This window comes from Anopheles moucheti, chromosome 3 (assembly GCF_943734755.1).
Source record: "Anopheles moucheti chromosome 3, idAnoMoucSN_F20_07, whole genome shotgun sequence".
NCBI classification, from domain to species: Eukaryota; Metazoa; Arthropoda; class Insecta; order Diptera; family Culicidae; genus Anopheles; species Anopheles moucheti.
This window is the reverse complement of record NC_069141.1, coordinates 39,338,371-39,357,482: the sequence shown is the minus strand read 5'-3', so window position 1 is coordinate 39,357,482 and position 19,112 is coordinate 39,338,371. Positions and strand designations below refer to the sequence as shown.

The 19,112-nt window shown below is 44.4% G+C and overlaps 9 protein-coding genes across 15 annotated transcripts; 6 read left to right on the top strand and 3 right to left on the bottom strand.

Moving 5' to 3' along the window:
• The first annotated feature begins 22 nt into the window (after positions 1-22).
• LOC128303906 (X-ray repair cross-complementing protein 5-like) lies at positions 23-2,753 on the top strand. The gene is made up of 4 exons (XM_053040990.1): positions 23-156; positions 288-404; positions 470-1,589; positions 1,654-2,753. The coding sequence occupies exons 1-4, from the start codon at positions 139-141 to the stop codon at positions 2,571-2,573; spliced, it is 2,175 nt and encodes a 724-aa protein (XP_052896950.1). The 5' UTR covers positions 23-138; the 3' UTR covers positions 2,574-2,753.
• A 1,496-nt stretch (positions 2,754-4,249) lies between these two features.
• Positions 4,250-8,263, top strand: LOC128304133 (uncharacterized). 3 transcript variants are annotated; one of them, XM_053041273.1, is made up of 4 exons: positions 4,250-4,438; positions 5,666-6,350; positions 7,596-7,756; positions 7,848-8,263. In XM_053041273.1, exons 2-4 carry the CDS (start codon positions 5,836-5,838, stop codon positions 7,895-7,897), a joined length of 726 nt encoding a protein of 241 aa, XP_052897233.1. In that variant the 5' UTR covers positions 4,250-4,438; positions 5,666-5,835; the 3' UTR covers positions 7,898-8,263. The 3 variants fall into 3 exon arrangements, with proteins under 3 accessions (XP_052897233.1, XP_052897234.1, XP_052897235.1); XM_053041274.1 differs by lacking the exon at positions 4,250-4,438 and adding an exon at positions 4,900-4,922; XM_053041275.1 differs by lacking the exon at positions 4,250-4,438 and adding an exon at positions 5,150-5,198.
• A 305-nt stretch (positions 8,264-8,568) lies between these two features.
• On the top strand, positions 8,569-9,363 carry LOC128303575 (selenoprotein H-like). The gene is made up of 2 exons (XM_053040569.1): positions 8,569-8,710; positions 8,776-9,363. Exons 1-2 carry the CDS (start codon positions 8,666-8,668, stop codon positions 9,133-9,135), a joined length of 405 nt encoding a protein of 134 aa, XP_052896529.1. The 5' UTR covers positions 8,569-8,665; the 3' UTR covers positions 9,136-9,363.
• On the bottom strand, positions 9,356-10,414 carry LOC128303574 (39S ribosomal protein L13, mitochondrial). Its single transcript, XM_053040568.1, has 4 exons — positions 10,258-10,414; positions 10,020-10,143; positions 9,755-9,909; positions 9,356-9,680 (listed from the first exon to the last, which is right to left on the bottom strand). The coding sequence occupies exons 1-4, from the start codon at positions 10,279-10,281 to the stop codon at positions 9,447-9,449; spliced, it is 537 nt and encodes a 178-aa protein (XP_052896528.1). The 5' UTR covers positions 10,282-10,414; the 3' UTR covers positions 9,356-9,446.
• A 77-nt stretch (positions 10,415-10,491) lies between these two features.
• On the top strand, positions 10,492-13,310 carry LOC128301418 (leukotriene A-4 hydrolase). Of its 3 annotated transcripts, none has more exons than XM_053037874.1 (8): positions 10,492-10,599; positions 10,849-10,938; positions 11,074-11,189; positions 11,252-11,578; positions 11,657-11,808; positions 11,877-12,282; positions 12,350-12,681; positions 12,751-13,310. In XM_053037874.1, exons 2-8 carry the CDS (start codon positions 10,896-10,898, stop codon positions 13,217-13,219), a joined length of 1,845 nt encoding a protein of 614 aa, XP_052893834.1. In that variant the 5' UTR covers positions 10,492-10,599; positions 10,849-10,895; the 3' UTR covers positions 13,220-13,310. The 3 variants fall into 3 exon arrangements, with proteins under 3 accessions (XP_052893834.1, XP_052893833.1, XP_052893835.1); XM_053037875.1 differs by lacking the exon at positions 10,492-10,599 and adding an exon at positions 10,781-10,799; XM_053037873.1 differs by lacking the exon at positions 10,492-10,599 and having other exon boundaries at positions 10,731-10,938.
• Positions 13,261-14,144, bottom strand: LOC128301419 (uncharacterized). The gene is made up of 4 exons (XM_053037876.1): positions 14,009-14,144; positions 13,869-13,933; positions 13,578-13,800; positions 13,261-13,495 (listed from the first exon to the last, which is right to left on the bottom strand). The coding sequence occupies exons 1-4, from the start codon at positions 14,096-14,098 to the stop codon at positions 13,325-13,327; spliced, it is 549 nt and encodes a 182-aa protein (XP_052893836.1). The 5' UTR covers positions 14,099-14,144; the 3' UTR covers positions 13,261-13,324.
• A 266-nt stretch (positions 14,145-14,410) lies between these two features.
• Positions 14,411-15,070, bottom strand: LOC128303532 (PHD finger-like domain-containing protein 5A). Its single transcript, XM_053040515.1, has 3 exons — positions 14,930-15,070; positions 14,663-14,853; positions 14,411-14,584 (listed from the first exon to the last, which is right to left on the bottom strand). The coding sequence occupies exons 1-3, from the start codon at positions 14,979-14,981 to the stop codon at positions 14,498-14,500; spliced, it is 330 nt and encodes a 109-aa protein (XP_052896475.1). The 5' UTR covers positions 14,982-15,070; the 3' UTR covers positions 14,411-14,497.
• Positions 15,071-15,226: 156 nt separating this feature from the next.
• LOC128303572 (tRNA (adenine(58)-N(1))-methyltransferase non-catalytic subunit TRM6) lies at positions 15,227-16,872 on the top strand. Of its 2 annotated transcripts, XM_053040562.1 has the most exons (3): positions 15,227-15,292; positions 15,368-16,213; positions 16,265-16,872. In XM_053040562.1, exons 2-3 carry the CDS (start codon positions 15,391-15,393, stop codon positions 16,717-16,719), a joined length of 1,278 nt encoding a protein of 425 aa, XP_052896522.1. In that variant the 5' UTR covers positions 15,227-15,292; positions 15,368-15,390; the 3' UTR covers positions 16,720-16,872. The 2 variants fall into 2 exon arrangements, with proteins under 2 accessions (XP_052896522.1, XP_052896521.1); XM_053040561.1 differs by having other exon boundaries at positions 15,368-16,872.
• A 299-nt stretch (positions 16,873-17,171) lies between these two features.
• On the top strand, positions 17,172-18,644 carry LOC128302090 (tRNA pseudouridine synthase-like 1). 2 transcript variants are annotated; one of them, XM_053038816.1, is made up of 5 exons: positions 17,172-17,309; positions 17,376-17,504; positions 17,603-17,914; positions 18,006-18,261; positions 18,380-18,644. In XM_053038816.1, the coding sequence occupies exons 1-5, from the start codon at positions 17,263-17,265 to the stop codon at positions 18,614-18,616; spliced, it is 981 nt and encodes a 326-aa protein (XP_052894776.1). In that variant the 5' UTR covers positions 17,172-17,262; the 3' UTR covers positions 18,617-18,644. The 2 variants fall into 2 exon arrangements, with proteins under 2 accessions (XP_052894776.1, XP_052894777.1); XM_053038817.1 differs by lacking the exon at positions 17,603-17,914.
• The last annotated feature ends 468 nt before the right edge of the window (positions 18,645-19,112 follow it).

The window sequence follows — 19,112 nt, the reverse complement described above, 5'->3', positions numbered from 1 at the left end:
GATTGAGGATCTATATAGAGAACCGGTTGATACGTTTTAGGAAGCTATAGTATAATTTAAAAGTGCGAATCGTAGCACACTGTTGCTTTAATAGAGTTGAGTATTGTAAAAGGCATTTACAGCTGCAATTTCAAAACGATGGCCCGCTCAACCGTGGTAAGTGAAATGGAATTTTACTCAAGAAAACATTAGAATCAGTGTTGGCAACAATAATATAGTAAACAGGGTGCTTTAAACAAGGCTTTAGTACACGGCTAGCTATAGACCACTCCCGTTTTATATTTCAGAAAGCGCACATGATTGTAATGGATGTAGGTGTTGCCACTGCGATGGCTACCGGGACGGATAAGCAATCCTTCTTTCAGAAGTCGATAGCTTGTGCATCGCTTATCATACAACGAATCGTAAGGATCAATATTGTCGAAAGTTAAACCATGCCACAACTAACGAGTACGTCAATTTGTTATAGATTTTCAGCGCTCCAAATGACCATGTCGGTGTCGTGTTGTTTGGAACAGATGAAACGGACAATCAACTAAACGTCGAATTAGGAGGGTACGAACACATTACTGAAGCCTTCGAATTGAAACAAGCAAACTGGGCGACCCTGAGGATACTGCTGGATCAAGTAGCTCAGACTAAGGTGGAAACATGTTGGTTCGAGGCATTGATCGTGGCAATCAACTTTTTGGGTTACGGTGCCCAGGGCAAAAAATTCTCCGAGAACAACATAATTTTAATTTCCCCATTTTTAAAACGATGTGATGTCCCGCAAGATCAGCTAGAGAGTGTGTTAGATGGGCTACAGGGCGTCAATGGTGTATTGCATTTCATAACAAATTTTATTGTCCATCCGGCAGCATCTAACGGATCAATTTTCACCACATCGGGTACTTTCGATGAGCACGCAAGCAAAACCGAAGCACGCTCGCAAAACGAGCGTGTGCTAAAGAAATTGTTAAAGGACGCCGATGGAAGCTTATCTAATATAAACTGGGCTGAACGAAAGTTAACATTCTTCGACCCAAAAGTGGTACGGCCTATACCATGGAATTCCGTGCTGAGCATTGGCACGAAGGTAAATTTGTCCATTTCGGCGTACGTTATGATCAGCGAACAGAAAGGATTGGGATCGTTTAAAGTGGACAACGCAGACGATTCGTCCAGCACCACCTCTAAAGTGGAAATGAAAACACAATACTTATTGAACGATAAACCTATCGAAATATCAATGCAAGATATCATCATGGGATATATGTATGGTTCCACGGTCGTACCTTATGACAATACGATAGATATTGAGTATAAATCGGGTGATTCGCGACTTGCCTGTTTGGGATTTACCGCATCAAGCAACGTACTTGAGGAACATTTGAGCTCGAAAGGGTCGTATGTCGTTGTGGCAAAAAAGGGATGTACCGCATCGAACCACAAACTGGCCGCATTGGTTAAAGCAATGGACGAACTGAGCGTGGTTATGATCGCCACTAAGGTGTACCGCAAAGACAATAAACCACGGCTGAATGTGTTATTGCCGAAATACAGAAACGAAATTCCTAGCCTGGTGATGATGGAGCTTATATTTAAAGGTAAAATCTTACCTACCTACTACTCTTTGCAGGCTGTTTCTAAATGTTTGTTGTATGTTTTCAGATGAGTTGTGCTGTTTGAAGTTTCCTCCTCTGTTGAAATCTAAACCAGTGCCAACAGATGAACAATACGATGCGATAGATAAGCTAATCGATAGTATGAATTTAATGGAAGCAATCGATGATTCAAATGGCGAGTCGCGAGAAGCCTTTGCACTGCACAACACGTATAATCCGACGGTTCAACACGTGTACCAAGCGGTAGCGCATCGGGCACTCCATCCCAAGCAACCTTTGCCACCGGTGGACACCACATTACATGGGTTGTTTGAAGTCCCCAAAAAGATAGCAACTCGTTCAAAACCAGCGCTGGACGACGTGAAAAGACTGTTCGAACTGAAGGAAATCAAACAAAACACTCGCACCGAATGGTTACAACGGATGGCAAAAATTAAGCTAGCGGATGATGTTGCCTCTACCGTCTCATCCATAGACAGCGGCATTCTCATGGACGATGATGATGCCGACCGTAGAATGGTTGTCTCCGTGGGTACCGTGACACCGGCGGAAGATTTCGCTCTTCTCTTGCGCAGGGGAGAAAAGTTTGCCACCGTTGCTACCCAGCTGCAGAACGTACTGTTCGAACTGTTGTTCATGTCTATGCGTCCTCCCGGCGATAAAGTAGTTGTGGCGCTGATGGTATACCGTAGCGAAGCACAAACACTTGGTCCATATCGGTATAATGAGTGGATGACTGAGTTTAAGGAAATGCTTCTAACTCGCCGCAAGGAAGAGTTCTGGGAGAAAGTTATCGTTGGTAAGCGGTTGGGGCTTATCGATTCGCAGGAGAGTGAGATGAGCACGACCAGTCTGGAACAAGCGGAAAATTTCTACAAGACAGCGACACAAACTAAGCCCACAGTCGAATGTTCCGGTGGAGAAAACGTAGATTTGGATAGCTTGTTCGATGAATTGAACGATTAGTTCTAAAGAGTTTTATTTGGATACAGCATGCACATAGTGTACACAATGAAGCGTTGACTGACGACAACTGAGTATTTCATTTTTCCTTCCTAAACTAATTGCTTTTTTCGCACTTAAATTTATCAGATAGCAATGATTGGCTGAAAAATTATATGCTGATGCAATAAATGGTAATATTAAAGATGGTTTATCTAAGATAGTTTTCAATCATTTTTATCGCAGCTCTTGTTCGAGCTTAGTCTTGTTTGTCGCTTAGTTTACTGTACGGCGAACTCACTATAGTATAGCGAAATATACTCGCCACGCTCCCCTCATTAGAATGACACCAGACAATCCAGTTAAAATAATCTTTTTAGGTCGTCCACAATACTCACATACTCGTCCACATGCACGGAAGGGGAGTGTTTAGGTCTGATACTGAAGACATCGAAGTTGTTGCAATGTATGGTAATGGTAATTTATGTGTTTTTTTTCTACATGATCTTGCCATGCCATTGGTGGTTTTCCTGCTCGTCTATTAACCTTTAGATCAATAATCAGTTATGCCTGCGGGACACTGGCGTGGATTTGGTGCTGGTCTTTCCCTGTGAGAAAGTTCGTCATGCCGCTCTTTGCATGTATTCTACTGCTCAATATTGTAAATATTTAAACTTAATTTTGCATATGGTTCAATCGCTTTGATTAATTTTCGTATAAACAGCAAGCGTTAACATGTGATATCGCTTGTAGGAGAGTTTATCTTCCATGTGATGTTGCTGTACCAGTCTGATTGCGTTGTTTGCAGTGCTGCAACCTTATACGCATTTCAAGCACATGATGAGAATTTTGAAGTGCGCGTAAATGCATTTTTTCAACTTATCAAACAAAAAAACCTCTCCACATCCAGTCACTCGCCACATACAATCAACATTATATGCGTGATGCCCTAGGGACATTCGCGTTTCTCACGCGGTGTAAGATCGTAATGTACACGACATCGTGTCACATGTAATTTACCCACGTCCTACAGTAAAGATAACGAAGCCTCGGAATAACAAAAGCCTCCAATGATTGGTTATGTATAATAGGGATGATAGTTTATTTTAGGGCGGATTAGATTCATTTGTGCAGTGTGGTGCGGTGAGATCATAATTTTCGTGCGTTTCTATAAACTCAAGTGAAGATGATCAGATAGATTACCATCCACAGATAGATTGTGGACAAGTATTAGCTGCAAGGTGAGGACGACATTTTGGTGTAGCTAACCAAGTTTGTGTTGCGATTGCCGATAATATTCTGATCTAATTTCGTAAAAATATCCCCTACGGCAATCCCAAAAATCCCGAACTGATAATTTTCAGAATTGATGCTATAAAATCAGCTCGTTTTGCTGATAAACACCAGCCAATCCAAATACGAATTGGTCAAACCATTCCCCCACATAAAACAAAAGTAGATCATTTTTGCCATTCACGATGATTACGGATTTTATGTATTTACCCGTCTTGACCTAATACGTAATAATCAGCGGATAACCGTCTCCCACAAAAGCTGAACTAGGGGTAGGAATAAATAAACGTATGACGCCTTGCGATAACGAGATACTACCAGTGCCCAATTCTTTCCGTTCGTTTGTATATCCCGCAGGCATTCGACCAGTGTTGCTGTGACATCGTAACGTGACAGTGGTTTGGGGGGATAGAAAGGTATCTCTCCTCAGTGATGTTCAGTTCCGGAGTTTGAAGATCGATAAGAGGAAATTGGTTAGTGAAACGGTAACAATCATCCCCCAACGAAGCAAACGACACCCGGCGAAGTTGCGAAAATCCCGAATGGAGAGTACACGCAGCTGTCGAGCAGACGGACTTCGCTAGACGGCTTGTGTTGTAAGTGTACTTATGATCTCGACCTCGACCTACCGGAAGATATGGAATACACTAGCTTCTACGGGTGTGATGGAATGTAACGACCGCATTATGACTGGACAAACATTTGCCAAGGGGCAAAGCGTGTCATATTAGCCATAAACTACCACCAAAGGCGCTTGATTTGGTAGAGAACAGGCCCACCAGAACTGCAGCTCAAGCAATACAAGTAGCTATAACACACGGAGAGGATTGTGGTCGTCGTAAACGTTGAAAGACCAGCGACCTGCGATAACGGGCAACATTTATTTTTTTCAGTGTACATACACATCCCTTGCAAAGAGCATGCAGGCTAGTTCGGGATGTAGCTGATTGTTGCAGTGCGCAGAGTTGCTCTCGGATCGATTATCTCTGTTACTCGGTGGCGTTGTTTCATGCGTTGTTATGATCCGTCACCACCGTGCCCTGGACCAACGATTGAGGTGGCATGTGGTGATACGCTTAAGTACGTGGTAGTGAACCGAGTGCGCATGAAACATGCACTCTCTTACCCAACATGTCGTGGTACCACATTACCGGCGCTAATCCGCTAGGCCGGAAGTGAACGACGGGATTACGCTTGATCGTCTGTGGTGTGGGAAATGTGGGAAAAGAATGTTGCCTTGTCGTGGTTTGTGTTAATTGTGCATCGTACACACTCATTCATCCAGCCTGCTAGCCAGCCAGGGAGGTGGATGCCGTCGGTGTGATAAGATTTGTTTCGTCATGCGCCTCCTTCAGTGTGCGTAATCATTGTTGTCTCTCAGGTGTTTTGACTGGAGGCTCTGTCACGGCAAGCGGTTTTTTTTTTAAGAATTCACATTTCGTTAACCACGGTACGCCAGTATTATCTGTAGGAAGACCCTTATAAATCGGTCTCTTTTTCTTCACGACACGGCAAGTTCAAGTCCATGCGATTTGTTGAAAGTGTGCATTCAATTATAACTAAATGGTAACATTATTTTTCCACGATCCTACCTCACCCGTCGGGCGTTCCGGGGTGACAATCAGTCGTTGATTATCTGTATCTTATCATACACCCTGCCGTGAAACCCGAATAAGGAAATCGTCGTTATCGGGAAGCCACTGCCGCAGCGATGTGTAGTACGCGGTTTTTTTATTCGTGACAACCATAAACCGACCCGGCCATCACAATGCGCACGTTTCGATTCACATACTCAGTGCTGTAACGTTTCTGTCGTTCTACAGGTCAGTTGCAGAAAGCCGAACCGGACAGGAGAGCATCGCACGCAGCGGAGATTCGCCAGTATCTATGGAGGATTGGACACGGTGTCTATGAGGGATTCAGGCGATAGAAAAACTTCAAGTTCAAGGAAAACGCCAGGGATCGGTTTCCCCATAAGCCGTCGTTCGAGGTGATGCAATTTATTCGCAACAGCCTCTCGTTTTCGTTCATCAGCAACCAGGGAAACAACGAACAGTCGCCGGAAAATGGTGCGTCGAACGGAATGGAAGATACAACTGGACTGCCCGGCGATCGTAAGGGTTCACCGTCACGCTCGGAATCGAACCTTAGCGAACAGTCGAAGTATGCGACGGTGCGATCGAAGGTACCACTGAACTTGGGCAGTCCTCCGTCGGCATACAGCACACCATTTCAGAGTCCGATCATTGCGAGTCGCACCTTCCCAACGTTGGTCGACGCTGCCGCAACGTTGAACAAATCCGATAGTCGGGATGATTCGGGGAACGGAACCATTAAGCCGGAACGGAGCAGTAAAGTGTACTTCATTGAGCAGGGACAGCTGCAAACAGACTATGAGCTTCCGGAGCGGCCCGCGCGATCAATGCGCAGTACCGGTGTGGTCAATCCTGCCTTTACAAACGATACCGGGGCCACTGTGATAAACATGCCCAACACAACACAACCCAGGTGAGAGTGGTCTCGAGTCGAGATATAAAGGAGTGGTGTTCAAGCAAAATGTAAGCAAGCCATGAATTGTGAAAGGATATGTATGAAACAGTACAAAGCGCGACCTGCTTGGACTGGCTACATTCATTTGCTACAGAGAACGTGTGTAGTGTGTTTTTGTGGTGGAATTCCTTCCACGTTTAATCGGATATGAGGTGTGATAGGAACATGTGTAAAATCGCGCTACAGCATTGCGATAACATAGCGGTGTTGCGATAAGAGGATAAACGAATGTCATCGATGCGGAACATGCGAACTTCTGGATATTGGGTGGGAATTAGGGTGATGTTTTTCTGTGATTGTTGTTTATTAACAGCGGTCCTCGTTTGACAGCAGACAGCGGGGCGAAAAAGACTGTCGAGAGAGAGGGCGAAACGATACGTCGGTCAGGCTTAGGGCCGTTCATCCGAACCGCTCGATCCTTCGGAGGTTCGGATGAATCTAGGAAGGAGTAATGACCGCTATCGGGAGGAAAGAAAAAGGATAAAAGTGCGTGCAAAGAGGCACCAGGCCTCTTTTTATCGCAGAAAGCAGAATTGAATTTTTTAATGTTTTAAAATAAAGCTAGATATTAAAGAAACTTCTAGCTTTCTTAATCGACGAAAAGGGCATCGTTGCTGGACGCAACAGTGATTGTTTCTCCTGTGCGAACTGTAACTATTTCGCACGTTCAGGTCGATTGTTCATGTGTTCCTGTCGTTTTATTTAGTTAGGCTATTTGAGCTTCAAGAGCCCATAAACCTTTATCAGCTGTTAATTACAAATACTACTAAGCGTTTTCGCCTTCCTAAAAGACGGACATAGAAGCGGATACCAATTGTTATGGCGTTAACAATTGTTTGGATTTCGATTACCAATCAGCGGATTACTTGGTGACAGTACTCGTCTTCGGTATAGCGCTTTTTGTGATCTCGGACTATACTTGGTTTAATGAATCATACCACCCTACACATCAATCATTTGTTCGAACAGAATCTGTAGCTATCAATCCAATTTTTCGCCAACAGTGCGCTATCGCCTGCTTATCAATCTTCTGTCGCAGGTGGTGGGACGCTAGTAATAGTCTCATTTATAACTTCTATTTCCGTCACGACGTCCCTCGGTGTGCGTCCAGAAATGTTTGAACCTATTCCTAACAGCATTGATGAGTCAAATTTTTTGTTTGTACATGGTAACTGATTCTGTAGTTTCTCGTTTCGATTGCAGCGTTATACGGGAACAGTATTGGACGTGGTCGTGTCGATGCCACCGAGAACTCACCTCCCGCGAGAAGGCTCTACTCATTGTAATTTTCGTTCTGGTGCTGGTCATTGGAGGTCTCGCAACGTACCTGGGCATCGTGGTAGATAGTGATGATGGAATTACAGGTACTGTGATCATTCGATCAACATCGAACCCCCAAAATCAATCACTATTCATATAACTAATCAATTGTGCTTAATCGCTGATTTGATTCAGGCGGCATCCTTACGAGAAGTTTGCAACAACCAGTGGCCAGCGATCAATAATAAAAAAGAAAGGCGATAGTTTCGACTGCAGCGCATTGCTATGGATAAGATTGTAAATCACCGTATACGTCTCCAGCAAATGAACGATAGTCGTCAGCGGCCATTTCTAAACAAGCGAAAAGTACGAAACAACCCATCGAGAGATTCCTCAAACTACAGACCTAACTCTACCTTAAGACTGCATATCACACCTGTTTCTATCCCATGACGTTAAGGAAACCCACGAACAACGCATGGCATCAATCTTGTACACGTTTAGTAACTAGTAATTGTAATTGTTCCCTTATCTATGTATGTTTTATACCATTTACATTACTTCAGTAAGCCGGAATGCAGTTAGGAAAAGCGTTTCATCTGGTTAATAAATCCTATATAGTCTGCTTGATGCAAGCAAATCTGTATAAAATGGCACCTCTTTTATGTTAATATAATGATGTGGTAATTCGCAATATCAGCAAACATAGTTTGATGTTAAAACTAGGCTAATTTATGCATTATTTATTTTAAAAAATCTTCCTCATGTTCTATTGCCCGTTGGTTTTGTTATTTGGCAGTTATTCTGTTCCCGCCTTTTGTTTTCTGCAGCTGGCAGTGTTGCCAGCCGGCTGTCAAACATGGATTGATCTTTGCTTGTGCGCGCCAAAGACTCAAAGCAGGCTGCAATTTACATACGTGCGTAGCCTTGAGCCGGCAACAAGCACGCAACACCGGAGGAATACTGCGTAGAAAGGAGCCTTTTCCTAAAATTAATAATTTCACGCCATAATAATGGCTCCACGTCGTAAGCGTGTCGCCACAGCCAAGTCTGCCGAGGTAAGTGCGAGAACTGCACGTTCCGTGCCGAAATTTCACAAGCTTCATCTGTTCTGTATTTCTAGACAACGGCCAAAAAGGCGAAGCCAGAAGAGAATGCACTCAAAAGTCCAGTGGAAGCAAACGAAAGTTCCAATGATGGAGCTTACGTATTCATCGAACACTGCAAATCATGATCCGTGTTCAAGCGCAAGGCTGCCGAGGTCCACTCGGAACTGTGCGAGCTTGCGCCGGAACACAATCTGCAGCTTGTGTTGAACGAGAGCGGAAAACCGCGCCGGGGAGCTTTCGAGATTTCCATCGCAAAGTCGACGGACGGTGAGAAAGTTCTGGTTTGGTCCGGAATGTCGAAAGGACCACCGAGGAAGGAAAAATTCCCGGAAGCAAAGAGCATCCTTGATGATGTTCTCAAGGCGTTGAAGTAAGGGCACTAGGATCGATTGACTGGTAATGCGATAGTGGGCGCATTTTTCATTCTACGAAATGGTACGCCGTATGACGAAGCAAGAGCAAACCCTACGTGGGACTCGTGTTTCTGAAGCTTTGCGAACATTTTTCGACAGAATGGTGTGGCTGACTGACGTGTTACCAAGCTGGACCATCCGATTAAAAGTACAAAGTTACGAAATAAACTCAGGATCACTGTTGTTACATATATAGGCATGTTTTGTTTTATTTGCTAATCGCGTGAGAGTGAACTAATGCAACCAACTACTGGACTAATGAGCGGTATACCTTATCGCAAAATGTAATCCTTCGGGTAGTCCATAATTTTTGGGAAGTTGCGAACCTTCTCCGGATCGATATGATCCAAACGTTCTGGAACACGTCGCGGTTGACGTATTTGGTTGGTCACATTATCAAGCATCTCCTTCGGTACTTCGTCGCCCTTGAATAGGTGAAGCCTTTGCATCGTGTGTCGGCGCTGCAGGTTGCCCTTCATGGCACGATAGACAGCTTTTTTCATGATCTTTAGTGAGTAAAAGAATTCTCGGTGAAAATGGATTCTACTGTTTCAAACCAAACATAATTCAGTATGGTTACCATAGTGGGATCTTTATCATGCAATTGCCATGCCAATGTCCAGCTTGCTCCACCCGCATATCCAGTATGGTGAAAGTAGGCGCGTTTCTTCCACTCATCGCCGGGAAGTGCAATTTCAGCGGTGTTGATGACCACTACATGGTCTCCACAATCATCTACAAAGAGGGGATCCAGATTTGATGTGAGTGATGCTCCTAAATACCGGAGCAAGATTGCGAGGTCCTGATTCACCGGCGTTGTTAGCGATCTAATAGTAAACACTCACTCATTGGATGGTAAATTGGTTTATGCAAACCCATCAGGTGTTTCCTTATCAAGGATGCGGCTTCGAATGGGTTTTGCCACGTACAATCGAATATGTGCCATGTTCTGGCGAATGTAGCCCATTGCTAGAGAAAAAAACAACGATAAATGATCAACATGATTTCATAACACGCGCCGGCAGAATGGACACGGGCAGAGTGGAATAAAACACTCTGTACAGAACTTTCATCTGATTTTACCTGGACTCGTTGTGTAACCGACATTGTGTGAAGTACTTGCGAATGTAATGTAATTAAATAATTCACTTATTCCAATATATTACGTAGAAATGCGAAAATCCTATGGATTTCTTTAGCATGGGGGCTAGTAAAATCACAACAAACCTGACAGTACGGTTTGACGGTTCTCCAGGAGTTTGACGTGTTTGACGTTCAACTTGATCAAAAATGATGTTGCCTTTTCGTTGCCATAGCATTCAGAATTTTGCAATCAGCCTACTGATAATCCTCACTCAACAGTTGGTTTTCGTGCGAGTCGGTGCAACAAAACAGCACCAAGCAGAATATATTTTCCTTTCCTTGGTAAGTTTGCGACGCGTTTGGCCCTATACGGGGCAATTGTCCCACCGATGACAATGAAAAGGCCTCAATTCAAAGGAGAAGTAGGTCATGGGCTGTCAGTGGTGGAATCGGATACTGAATACGTGCCACCATATTCGTAATATCGTCTACGTGGGATGAGATGGTGATGCATCGCTAAGCGGCATTATCGATCATTGTTGGTAATAATGTACAATTTTGTAAAGCGCGTCATGTCTGTGTTGTTCACAGTTTCCATCGTAGTTTCGCTGCTAGCCTTGTACCGGCCTGTTAACACGATGCGTTTGAGTCCACTCGATCCTAGCTCCTACTCCAATGCACGTAAGTATCGTTCGCCCCAAGGTGGAGCAGCGATGAGGAATGCCATTGAAACTGTTTCAATTGTTTCGCCTTATCTGGCACTTAACATATTTATTATGTTCCCCGTCCACACATTATCCATCATCATTCTAACAGATGAGCTTATCATACGTCATGTGGATCTGGATTGGACGGTTAATTTTGATAAGAGCACTATCTCCGGTACGGCGACTCTTCACTTCAAGCTGACCAAAAAGGACCTGCAGGAAATTGTACGTACGAAAAATTCTGGATTATTTACTGACTAACAACGTTTTTATCTTCTCGCCTTCAGTTCCTGGACGTGAGCGACATTAGTGTGTCGTCTGTCGTGGCAAAATCTTCCGCTGGTGAGATCCCGCTGGATTGGGACATTGGAGGTACGGTTGAGAACATCGGTTCGAAGCTTACGATCTATTTGCCAACAAAAACGAACGGCGACTTAACGTTAGAGATCGCGTACGAAACTTCGCCAAAAGCAAGTGCGCTGCAATGGCTCACGCCCGAACAAACGTTCGGCAAAAAGCATCCATATCTGTTCAGCCAATGTCAGGCTATTCATGCCCGTTCGATCCTGCCCTGCCAGGATACGCCGGCCGTGAAGTTTACGTACAACGCAACGGTAAGGGTTGGAGATTGTATTCATATAAGATTTGGTTTTGGTTTTGCTGACTTGGCGTTTCGTTTTTTTTTCAATTAGCTTCATCATCCTGAAGAGGTTACGGGGCTAATGAGTGCGATTAAAGTCGACTCCGAACCGGGGTTATCGAAGTTTCAACAGAAGACACCGATACCGAGCTATCTGCTAGCTATCGTGGTAGGAGCACTTGTTTCTAAACCGATCGGGCCCATGTAAGTAATCCGATTATCTGAAGCGTTCAGAGCACCATTAATGAACGCTTCAATGATATCTTTTCTAGTTCAAGCGTTTGGGCTGAACAAGAGCAGATTGATGAGGCAGCGGAAGAGTTCTCCCAAACGGCTGATTTCCTCGCAAAGGCAGAAGAAATTTGTGGACCATATGTATGGGAACGTTACGATTTATTGGTAATGCCACCGAGCTTCCCGTACGGTGGTATGGAGAATCCGTGTCTAACCTTCGTAACACCGACACTGCTGGCGGGTGATAAATCACTGGCGACTGTAGTGGCGCACGAGATTGCGCATAGTTGGACCGGGAACCTGGTGACGAATCGAAATTTTGAACATTTCTGGTTGAACGAAGGGTTTACAGTGTTTGTCGAGGGAAAGATCGTTGGGCGCTTGTCCGGTAATGCGTCGCGTGATTTCCATGCCCTGCACGGATTGAGCGAGCTATCGGATTGTGTAAGTAGTTTTCGTGCGCCATATCGACCAAAGAAAGTGGTACTAAAACAATTGTTTTTGCTTACAGATTAAAACCCAGTTAGCTGATACGCCTGAATTAACGAAAGTGGTCATCGATCTGTCCGAGTACGGACCGGATGATGCGTTTTCAACCGTTCCGTACATCAAGGGTTCAACCTTCTTGCGCTATCTGGAAGATCTGCTGGGCGGACCATCAAAGTTTGAGCCATTCTTCCGCGCTTACCTGAACCGCTTCAAGTATCAGTCGGTGCTTACGAACGACTTCAAGCAGATGCTGTACGAGTGGTTCCGTGAAGACCCCAAGAATGAAGTGCTACTGGAGCGCATCAATTGGGATTTATGGTTGTTCGGCGAAGGTATGCCACCGGTCATACCAAGGTATGTTGTTAGCACATCGATTGATTACGACTAACACTGTAAATTAATCATACCATCACGTTTCCTCAGCTACGATCGATCAATGCTGGAGGCATGTCTGGCACATGCTGCCCTGTGGGCGGAAAATGATTTGGACACGATCAAAAACTCGCCACTGCGAAAGCAACAACTGGTCAGCGTGCAGCTGATCGAGTTTCTTGCCCAATTGCTCGAGAAGAAAAAGATCGTTGATCTGACAGCCGAAAAGATAGCGCTGCTTGGCGAAACGTACGGATTCAGTACGACCAAGAACGCCGAATTACGCTTCCGCTTCGTACGGCTATACATTCGTGCACGGTTGATTGACAAAATGGACGAAATTCTTGCCTTTGCCAATAGCAACTTCCGGATGAAGTTTGTACGCCCGGTTTACAAGGAGCTGGGAGCGTGGCCGCAGGCACGACCGATTGCCATAGAGAACTACAACCGGGTAAAGGATCAGATGATGACCGTTTGCGCGTACACTGTGGCGAAAGATTTGGGCATTTCCGATACATAATAATGGAAGAATGCGAGATGCTGAACAGCGAGAAGGAAGGTACAATTATGTTTTTATTAAAATAAAGCTATAATTAGCTGATGAGATGAGATGTGATGGTGTATTTTAAACCATAACGGATTTCCTTGCTGCTTCTCTCGGATTGGTACGCATATCGGAAACCGTTCGCTCATGCGCGTGTAACTGAAGTTCTTCCGTTTGTATCGTTGATCTCCAACGAAGAAATAAAACCGTACCACTAGCAGCTAATAACACGGCAGCTATCATAGTTAGAGGCTTTCGATGAGCGGGTGCGAAAGGTGTGTTGTTACTATTACAGTGAATAGAGCTTATGCGAGTCTGCATGAAGATGACTTACCTCCGGTATTTTTTGCACCACATGCACTGAACGAGTACACTGCGTCATTGTAATGATCGATACGATCAGTAGGAAAAAGAATACGGCATACGAAACGGCCAGCACGGAAATATGTTGCGTCTTTAAACCACGATCCGTTCGTACCAAGTTCAGGGCGAAACTTGAATACGAAACCATCGTTAGAAGCGCACTGGCTGTAGTAATGGTGATATACGTTACGTTCCTGGAATCAAACAAACTATCAAAACGTGACTATACGCACCGTTGAGAATACAAATTTTCCACACACACCAAACCCTGGACTCTACACAGTCACCGGCAGTGATGAAAATCATTCCACCTACGATCATGCACAGCTGTGGAGAGTATTGAATTGTTTATTCTCTAGAATAGTGCTGAAGGGATATAGTCTCCTATAAATATATGCTTACAAGGGACACTATTTTCGTAACGCCAACAGGTGATAGGACAAATTCAGCTCCGGTCTGCAACATTGTGGTACGCAGGATTTCACTTTTCATATATAGTTTTAAAAGAGCGTTATTTTGCCAGCCTCATGAGTACACTTCGTCGGTAGTCCACAGAGACTGGGTGCGACATTGCGACCATATTAAACGGAAACTAATTGCAGTGTAGATCATCTACGCTCGATAAGAAAGAACAACTTCACAGATAGTGAAAGCACTCAAACGCGATGGCTATCACATAACAAGTGGCAATGATAAGAAGCTATCGCGCAGACAGAAGGTAGTCGCGCAAGGTAAAACGTGGTCCATTCGTTGCGCCTGTTGATACGGCATTTGGGACGAAAACAACGTACAGGATGGTAATGATAGTAGTAGATGTTGTTTATTTATATCTTAACTAAGCCCGGAAAGGTTTTGTTACAGTAAGAATCTAAACAAAGGTAACGTCTACGCTTATCTTTTGAAACCGTACTTTTTCCGCTCGTAGAAAAGATCTGTTTTGGAGCTGCCGAGGTTAACGATTTTAGGACATCCATCGCGCTGTGGCAGGGATAAAAAGCGGACGAACGTGAATGAATTAAAATGCTCATATTTATGTACAAATAGACGGTAACTTACATCCTTTTCTTGGATCGTACATTCCTTGCAGTAGTATGCATCCGATACGCCTGGCCCTCCGCATATAACGCAGCGACCCTGATAGGAACCGTAGTTGCATTCGTCACAAATACGAACCAACGTACAAGGTCGCACGTACGAATCGCAAATCACACACTTTCCATCACACTTTTCGCACAAGCGTCCGATAGCTGAAAGGGGGAAAAAGCGAGACATTTGTTAGCATCAGTAATGAGGCTGAGAACGTTCTCCAAAAACGGCACTTACCCACACCAGGTTGTTTACGGCAGAAAATTAAATCTGGATGATGTTTGGCCATTGCTAATGATGATTTTTACCGTGTAGCGTTGCAGATTATGTTTTGCTTTGCCGGTTGCAGATGTACACAACAGTGTTGATCGCTGTTGATGCGTTTGACATGTGACAAGGTGCTTACAGTGAGGTATTGCACAAATAACCAAGATCAACATTGCGTGGAGTTCCGCGTTGTGTTCTCTTCGGAAACTGTCAAGCAATGTTGCGACAACGAGAATGCGCCCCGATGTTTACAAAATACATGCGGTCGCAAATGTGCATCTGTGAAATCGTGAATCCAGCGTACGAATTGGATATTTCATTCTCCTGCTCGAGGTAAAAGAGCACAAAAATATTTACTAGCTTCAACTGAAGAATATGTAACTCTAATCGTGAGGTCTATTCTTCCAGCGATCTATCACTTTGTCATAAAAATGACCGATAAGATCAAGGTAGGTGATTACCTGATCGTGCAACGCCAGAAGTATACAAAGCTGCAAAAGTTTACCAATCTTAACACGATCGTGAACCTGGGAAAGGATCTAGTAGAACTACGTCTAGCGGAAAACCATCCGTATTTCACGACATTCCACTTAGTGCCAAAGCAGGAACGTGGCAAGCGAGTGTATACGCTCGATGCTCTATCGACGCCTTCGGAAATAAGGAACTTGAAGGAACTTTTGATTAAGGAGAGCGGCAATGACAATCGCAACATTATTGACGATCGACAATCGCAGGCACTGTCCACGGAGGAAATTTTGAAGCTGCGAGAAGAATGTGAATCGTCATCAGAGGTAATCGGCAAGCTGGTGGAAAACTCGAAAAGCTTCGCGACCAAAACGGAATACTCACAGGAGAAGTATCTTAAGCGCAAGGAGAAAAAGTACTTCGAGTACATCACGATACGGCGTCCATCGGTGCGACTGCTGTCCGACATATATTGGCGTTTGGATCCGGAGAAGGTGCTTGGGGTTCGTTTTGATACGCTGTCGCAAATAATTTCATACTGTGGGGTATGCAGTGTTGGTAACTATCTGTTGTATGAATCGGGCACGAATGGACTATTGCCGGCAGCGATGTTGAACTCTATAGGAGCCGGAACCGGTGGGAAATTAGTGCATATGCATCCCGGTAACGTTGCCCAAAAGCAGGCCCTACTGGCAATGGATTTTCCAGTCGAACAACAAGCACGATGCGTTTCGGTTAACATCTATTCTGTGCTGAGACATTTCTACCAAGACAAAGAAGCAAGCAATGGTGAAAAGAATGCTGAACTAAAGGATGTAAAAGACATGGCCGTGGTTGCAGATGATTCGCCCGCTGTCGAACGGGAAGAGGGAATAAATGGAACAAACAAACGCAAGCACGAAGAAACCGATGAAGCATTAGAAGCCACCGAACCAAAACAGGTGAAATTAGACAAGCAAAAGCAGCCATGGGAACTGGAGAATGAAGCTGCCACAAGCGTTATGACGGAAAAGTTTGACTCACTCGTTATCGTTGCGAAGGAACATCCACAGAGTATTCTGAAAGCATTGCTGCCATTTGTCAAGTCAAGCCGACCGGTTGTGATCTTCAGTACTTCGAGAGAAATTCTTACCGAATGTTACGTGGACATAAAGACGGAAGCGTCTATAACGTATTTACGTGTAACTTCCAATTGGATGCGCCAGTATCAGATACTTCCGAATCGTACCCATCCGGATGTGACCATGTCTGGGAGTAGCGGCTATTTGCTCACCGGATACACTATAGGAAACTAAGCGCAAGGCAATGTGGTTGATTGAATGGGATTTTGTTTACGCGATTATATTTTATGAATAAACAATCCATATGAAATTGCAATTGAATGTGGTTTTACGTGCATAAAGCAGTATTATTGGGATGAAATCTTGTTGGAAAAATAAAAGGAAATGGAATGATGATTGACTTGCAAACCCTTTATTTACAAGATAACGAACTGTGGTATAAACTCATCACAAATAACGACACATAAAATTGTCTTGCTTTGCGTATTTCTGTAATTTCATTATTATATAATGTTAACAAATGAAGTTAAAATTTAAGAGACATTTCGAATGCTTATTCATTAGAATTAATCCATAATCAAGAGAAAAAATATTTAAATTATTAATTGTCATCTAGATGGTCGATGGTACACCCAGTGCACAACGATGTTTTTTAACCACACGACCATCTCGCAATAAACGTAAACAACAAACGAAACGACCGGCGTTTGATGTCGGGATTCTTCATATTTCCGCTTTCGTAATTAATGTCTTGGCAATAAGTTCGATCGGTATTCGATGAATCGTTACTTAATCAACCTATCCTACATAGGCACCCGGTTTCGGTACGTAACCATCATCACGGCAGTAGAGCACACGCGTTACAACATTAATCTGTCGATTACTTACAGTGGCATTCAGCGCAAAATCGACAAAACAGTCGGTCAGTTTAAGGATCCACATACCGTGCAAGGAGTAATCGAAGAAGCATTGCTGAAGTTAAGGCCTGTTAATGAACCCTTGTTGAAACTATCTAGTCGGTAAGTAGGGGAACTATGAATTGGTAAATGCTTACAACGCATGGGAGGGATGAAAGTTGTGCAACATTTTTACTCACTAAACTTTCAACACCGTACAGCACTGATACTGGCGTGCATGCGCTGCACAATACCGTCCATGTAGATTTGCAGCGCCCGAATGGAAAACCGTACGACACGCATCGTATAACTACAACGCTTAATCGTGCGTTCGAGAAAGATGCTCAATCGTTGCGCATTCTTAGTACCGTGCACGTTCCGCACACCTTTCACGCACGATTATGCGCCAAATCACGTACTTACCTGTATCGGGTGGCGGTGTTGAAGAGGAAATATGCTTGTGATTCCACTCGACAGCATCCACACGCACGTTTTATTCCGATAGAGGAACACGACCGGTGCTACTTTTTAGGGTAATAATGCTGGGTTTGGTTGAGGTGGAATTGGGGTGTTTATAACCGCTTAATGATAATGTTTTCTTCGAACATTGTTTCTACGCAACAGACACCCGCGGTTCGATATCGTTACATTCGCTACGGTTGCTAAGATGTTCGAAGGGATGCATGATTTTCGTACCTTTATGGCCGTTGCTAAGGGTAATCCTCGGCAGCAGGAAGCGATGCATTCGCTAAGACGTATCGATCAGATCACGGTAGAACGAGGACAGAACATGACGGCGGTATTCAATAGGGAACAGACTGAACAGTTTTACGATTTTTGGGACGTACGGATACGAGGACGATCGTTTCTCTACCGTCAGGTGAGATAGTTGTGGGCAAACTGCAGCATGCATAAAATACGTAAAAAATATGTACAAAATCGAAAACTATCTTTCAGTGAACAATTGAATATCTCAAACTTCTACTTTTCTTTTCTAGGTGCGGCGCATGGTAGGTGCTTGGGTGGCTGCAGCTGAAGGACGTATTGATGAACGCGACATTTATCGTATGCTTACCGTTCCGTCTCAGAACTCCTGGTGCAGCAACGTGTTTGTAGCGCCCGCTTACGCCCTGTATCTTTGTCACGTCGAGTACGATCCGAACGATTTGAACTTCCCGAGCGCAGAACACGAAAGTGACCATGAGCAGCTTTCTGGAACAATTGCGCAATCGTAAAACGGAGCTTCAGCGTACTGAAACGACCGTCACTTACATGGACGGTAGTAGGAAAATCTTCCGCAATAATCTCGAAATCGATGCACCACCCAGGCTAGGTTTTATAGTAGATAACAGTCCCGATCAGGTACCGGCCTGCATTGTGGCACAATTTCTGTACCTTGGCTCACAGGATTGCGTACGGCAGGAGGTGGTGGAAAAATACGGCATAACACACGTGCTCAGCGTTGGCATCGAAACACCACCAATCGTGGAGTACGATGGCGATGGTCAACGTACAATAGAGACAATGTTTGTGGAATGTTTAGACCTTCCGGAGACAAACCTGTCGGAGGTGTTGGAAAAAACAAACAGCTTTATAGACGAATGCCGAGCGCGTGGTGGACGGGTATTGGTGCATTGTAACGCCGGGGTGTCTAGATCGACGTCGGTAGTGGCCGGTTATCTGATGCAGCGATGTGACCAATCCTTCATGCAGGCATTCGGAACGATCAAA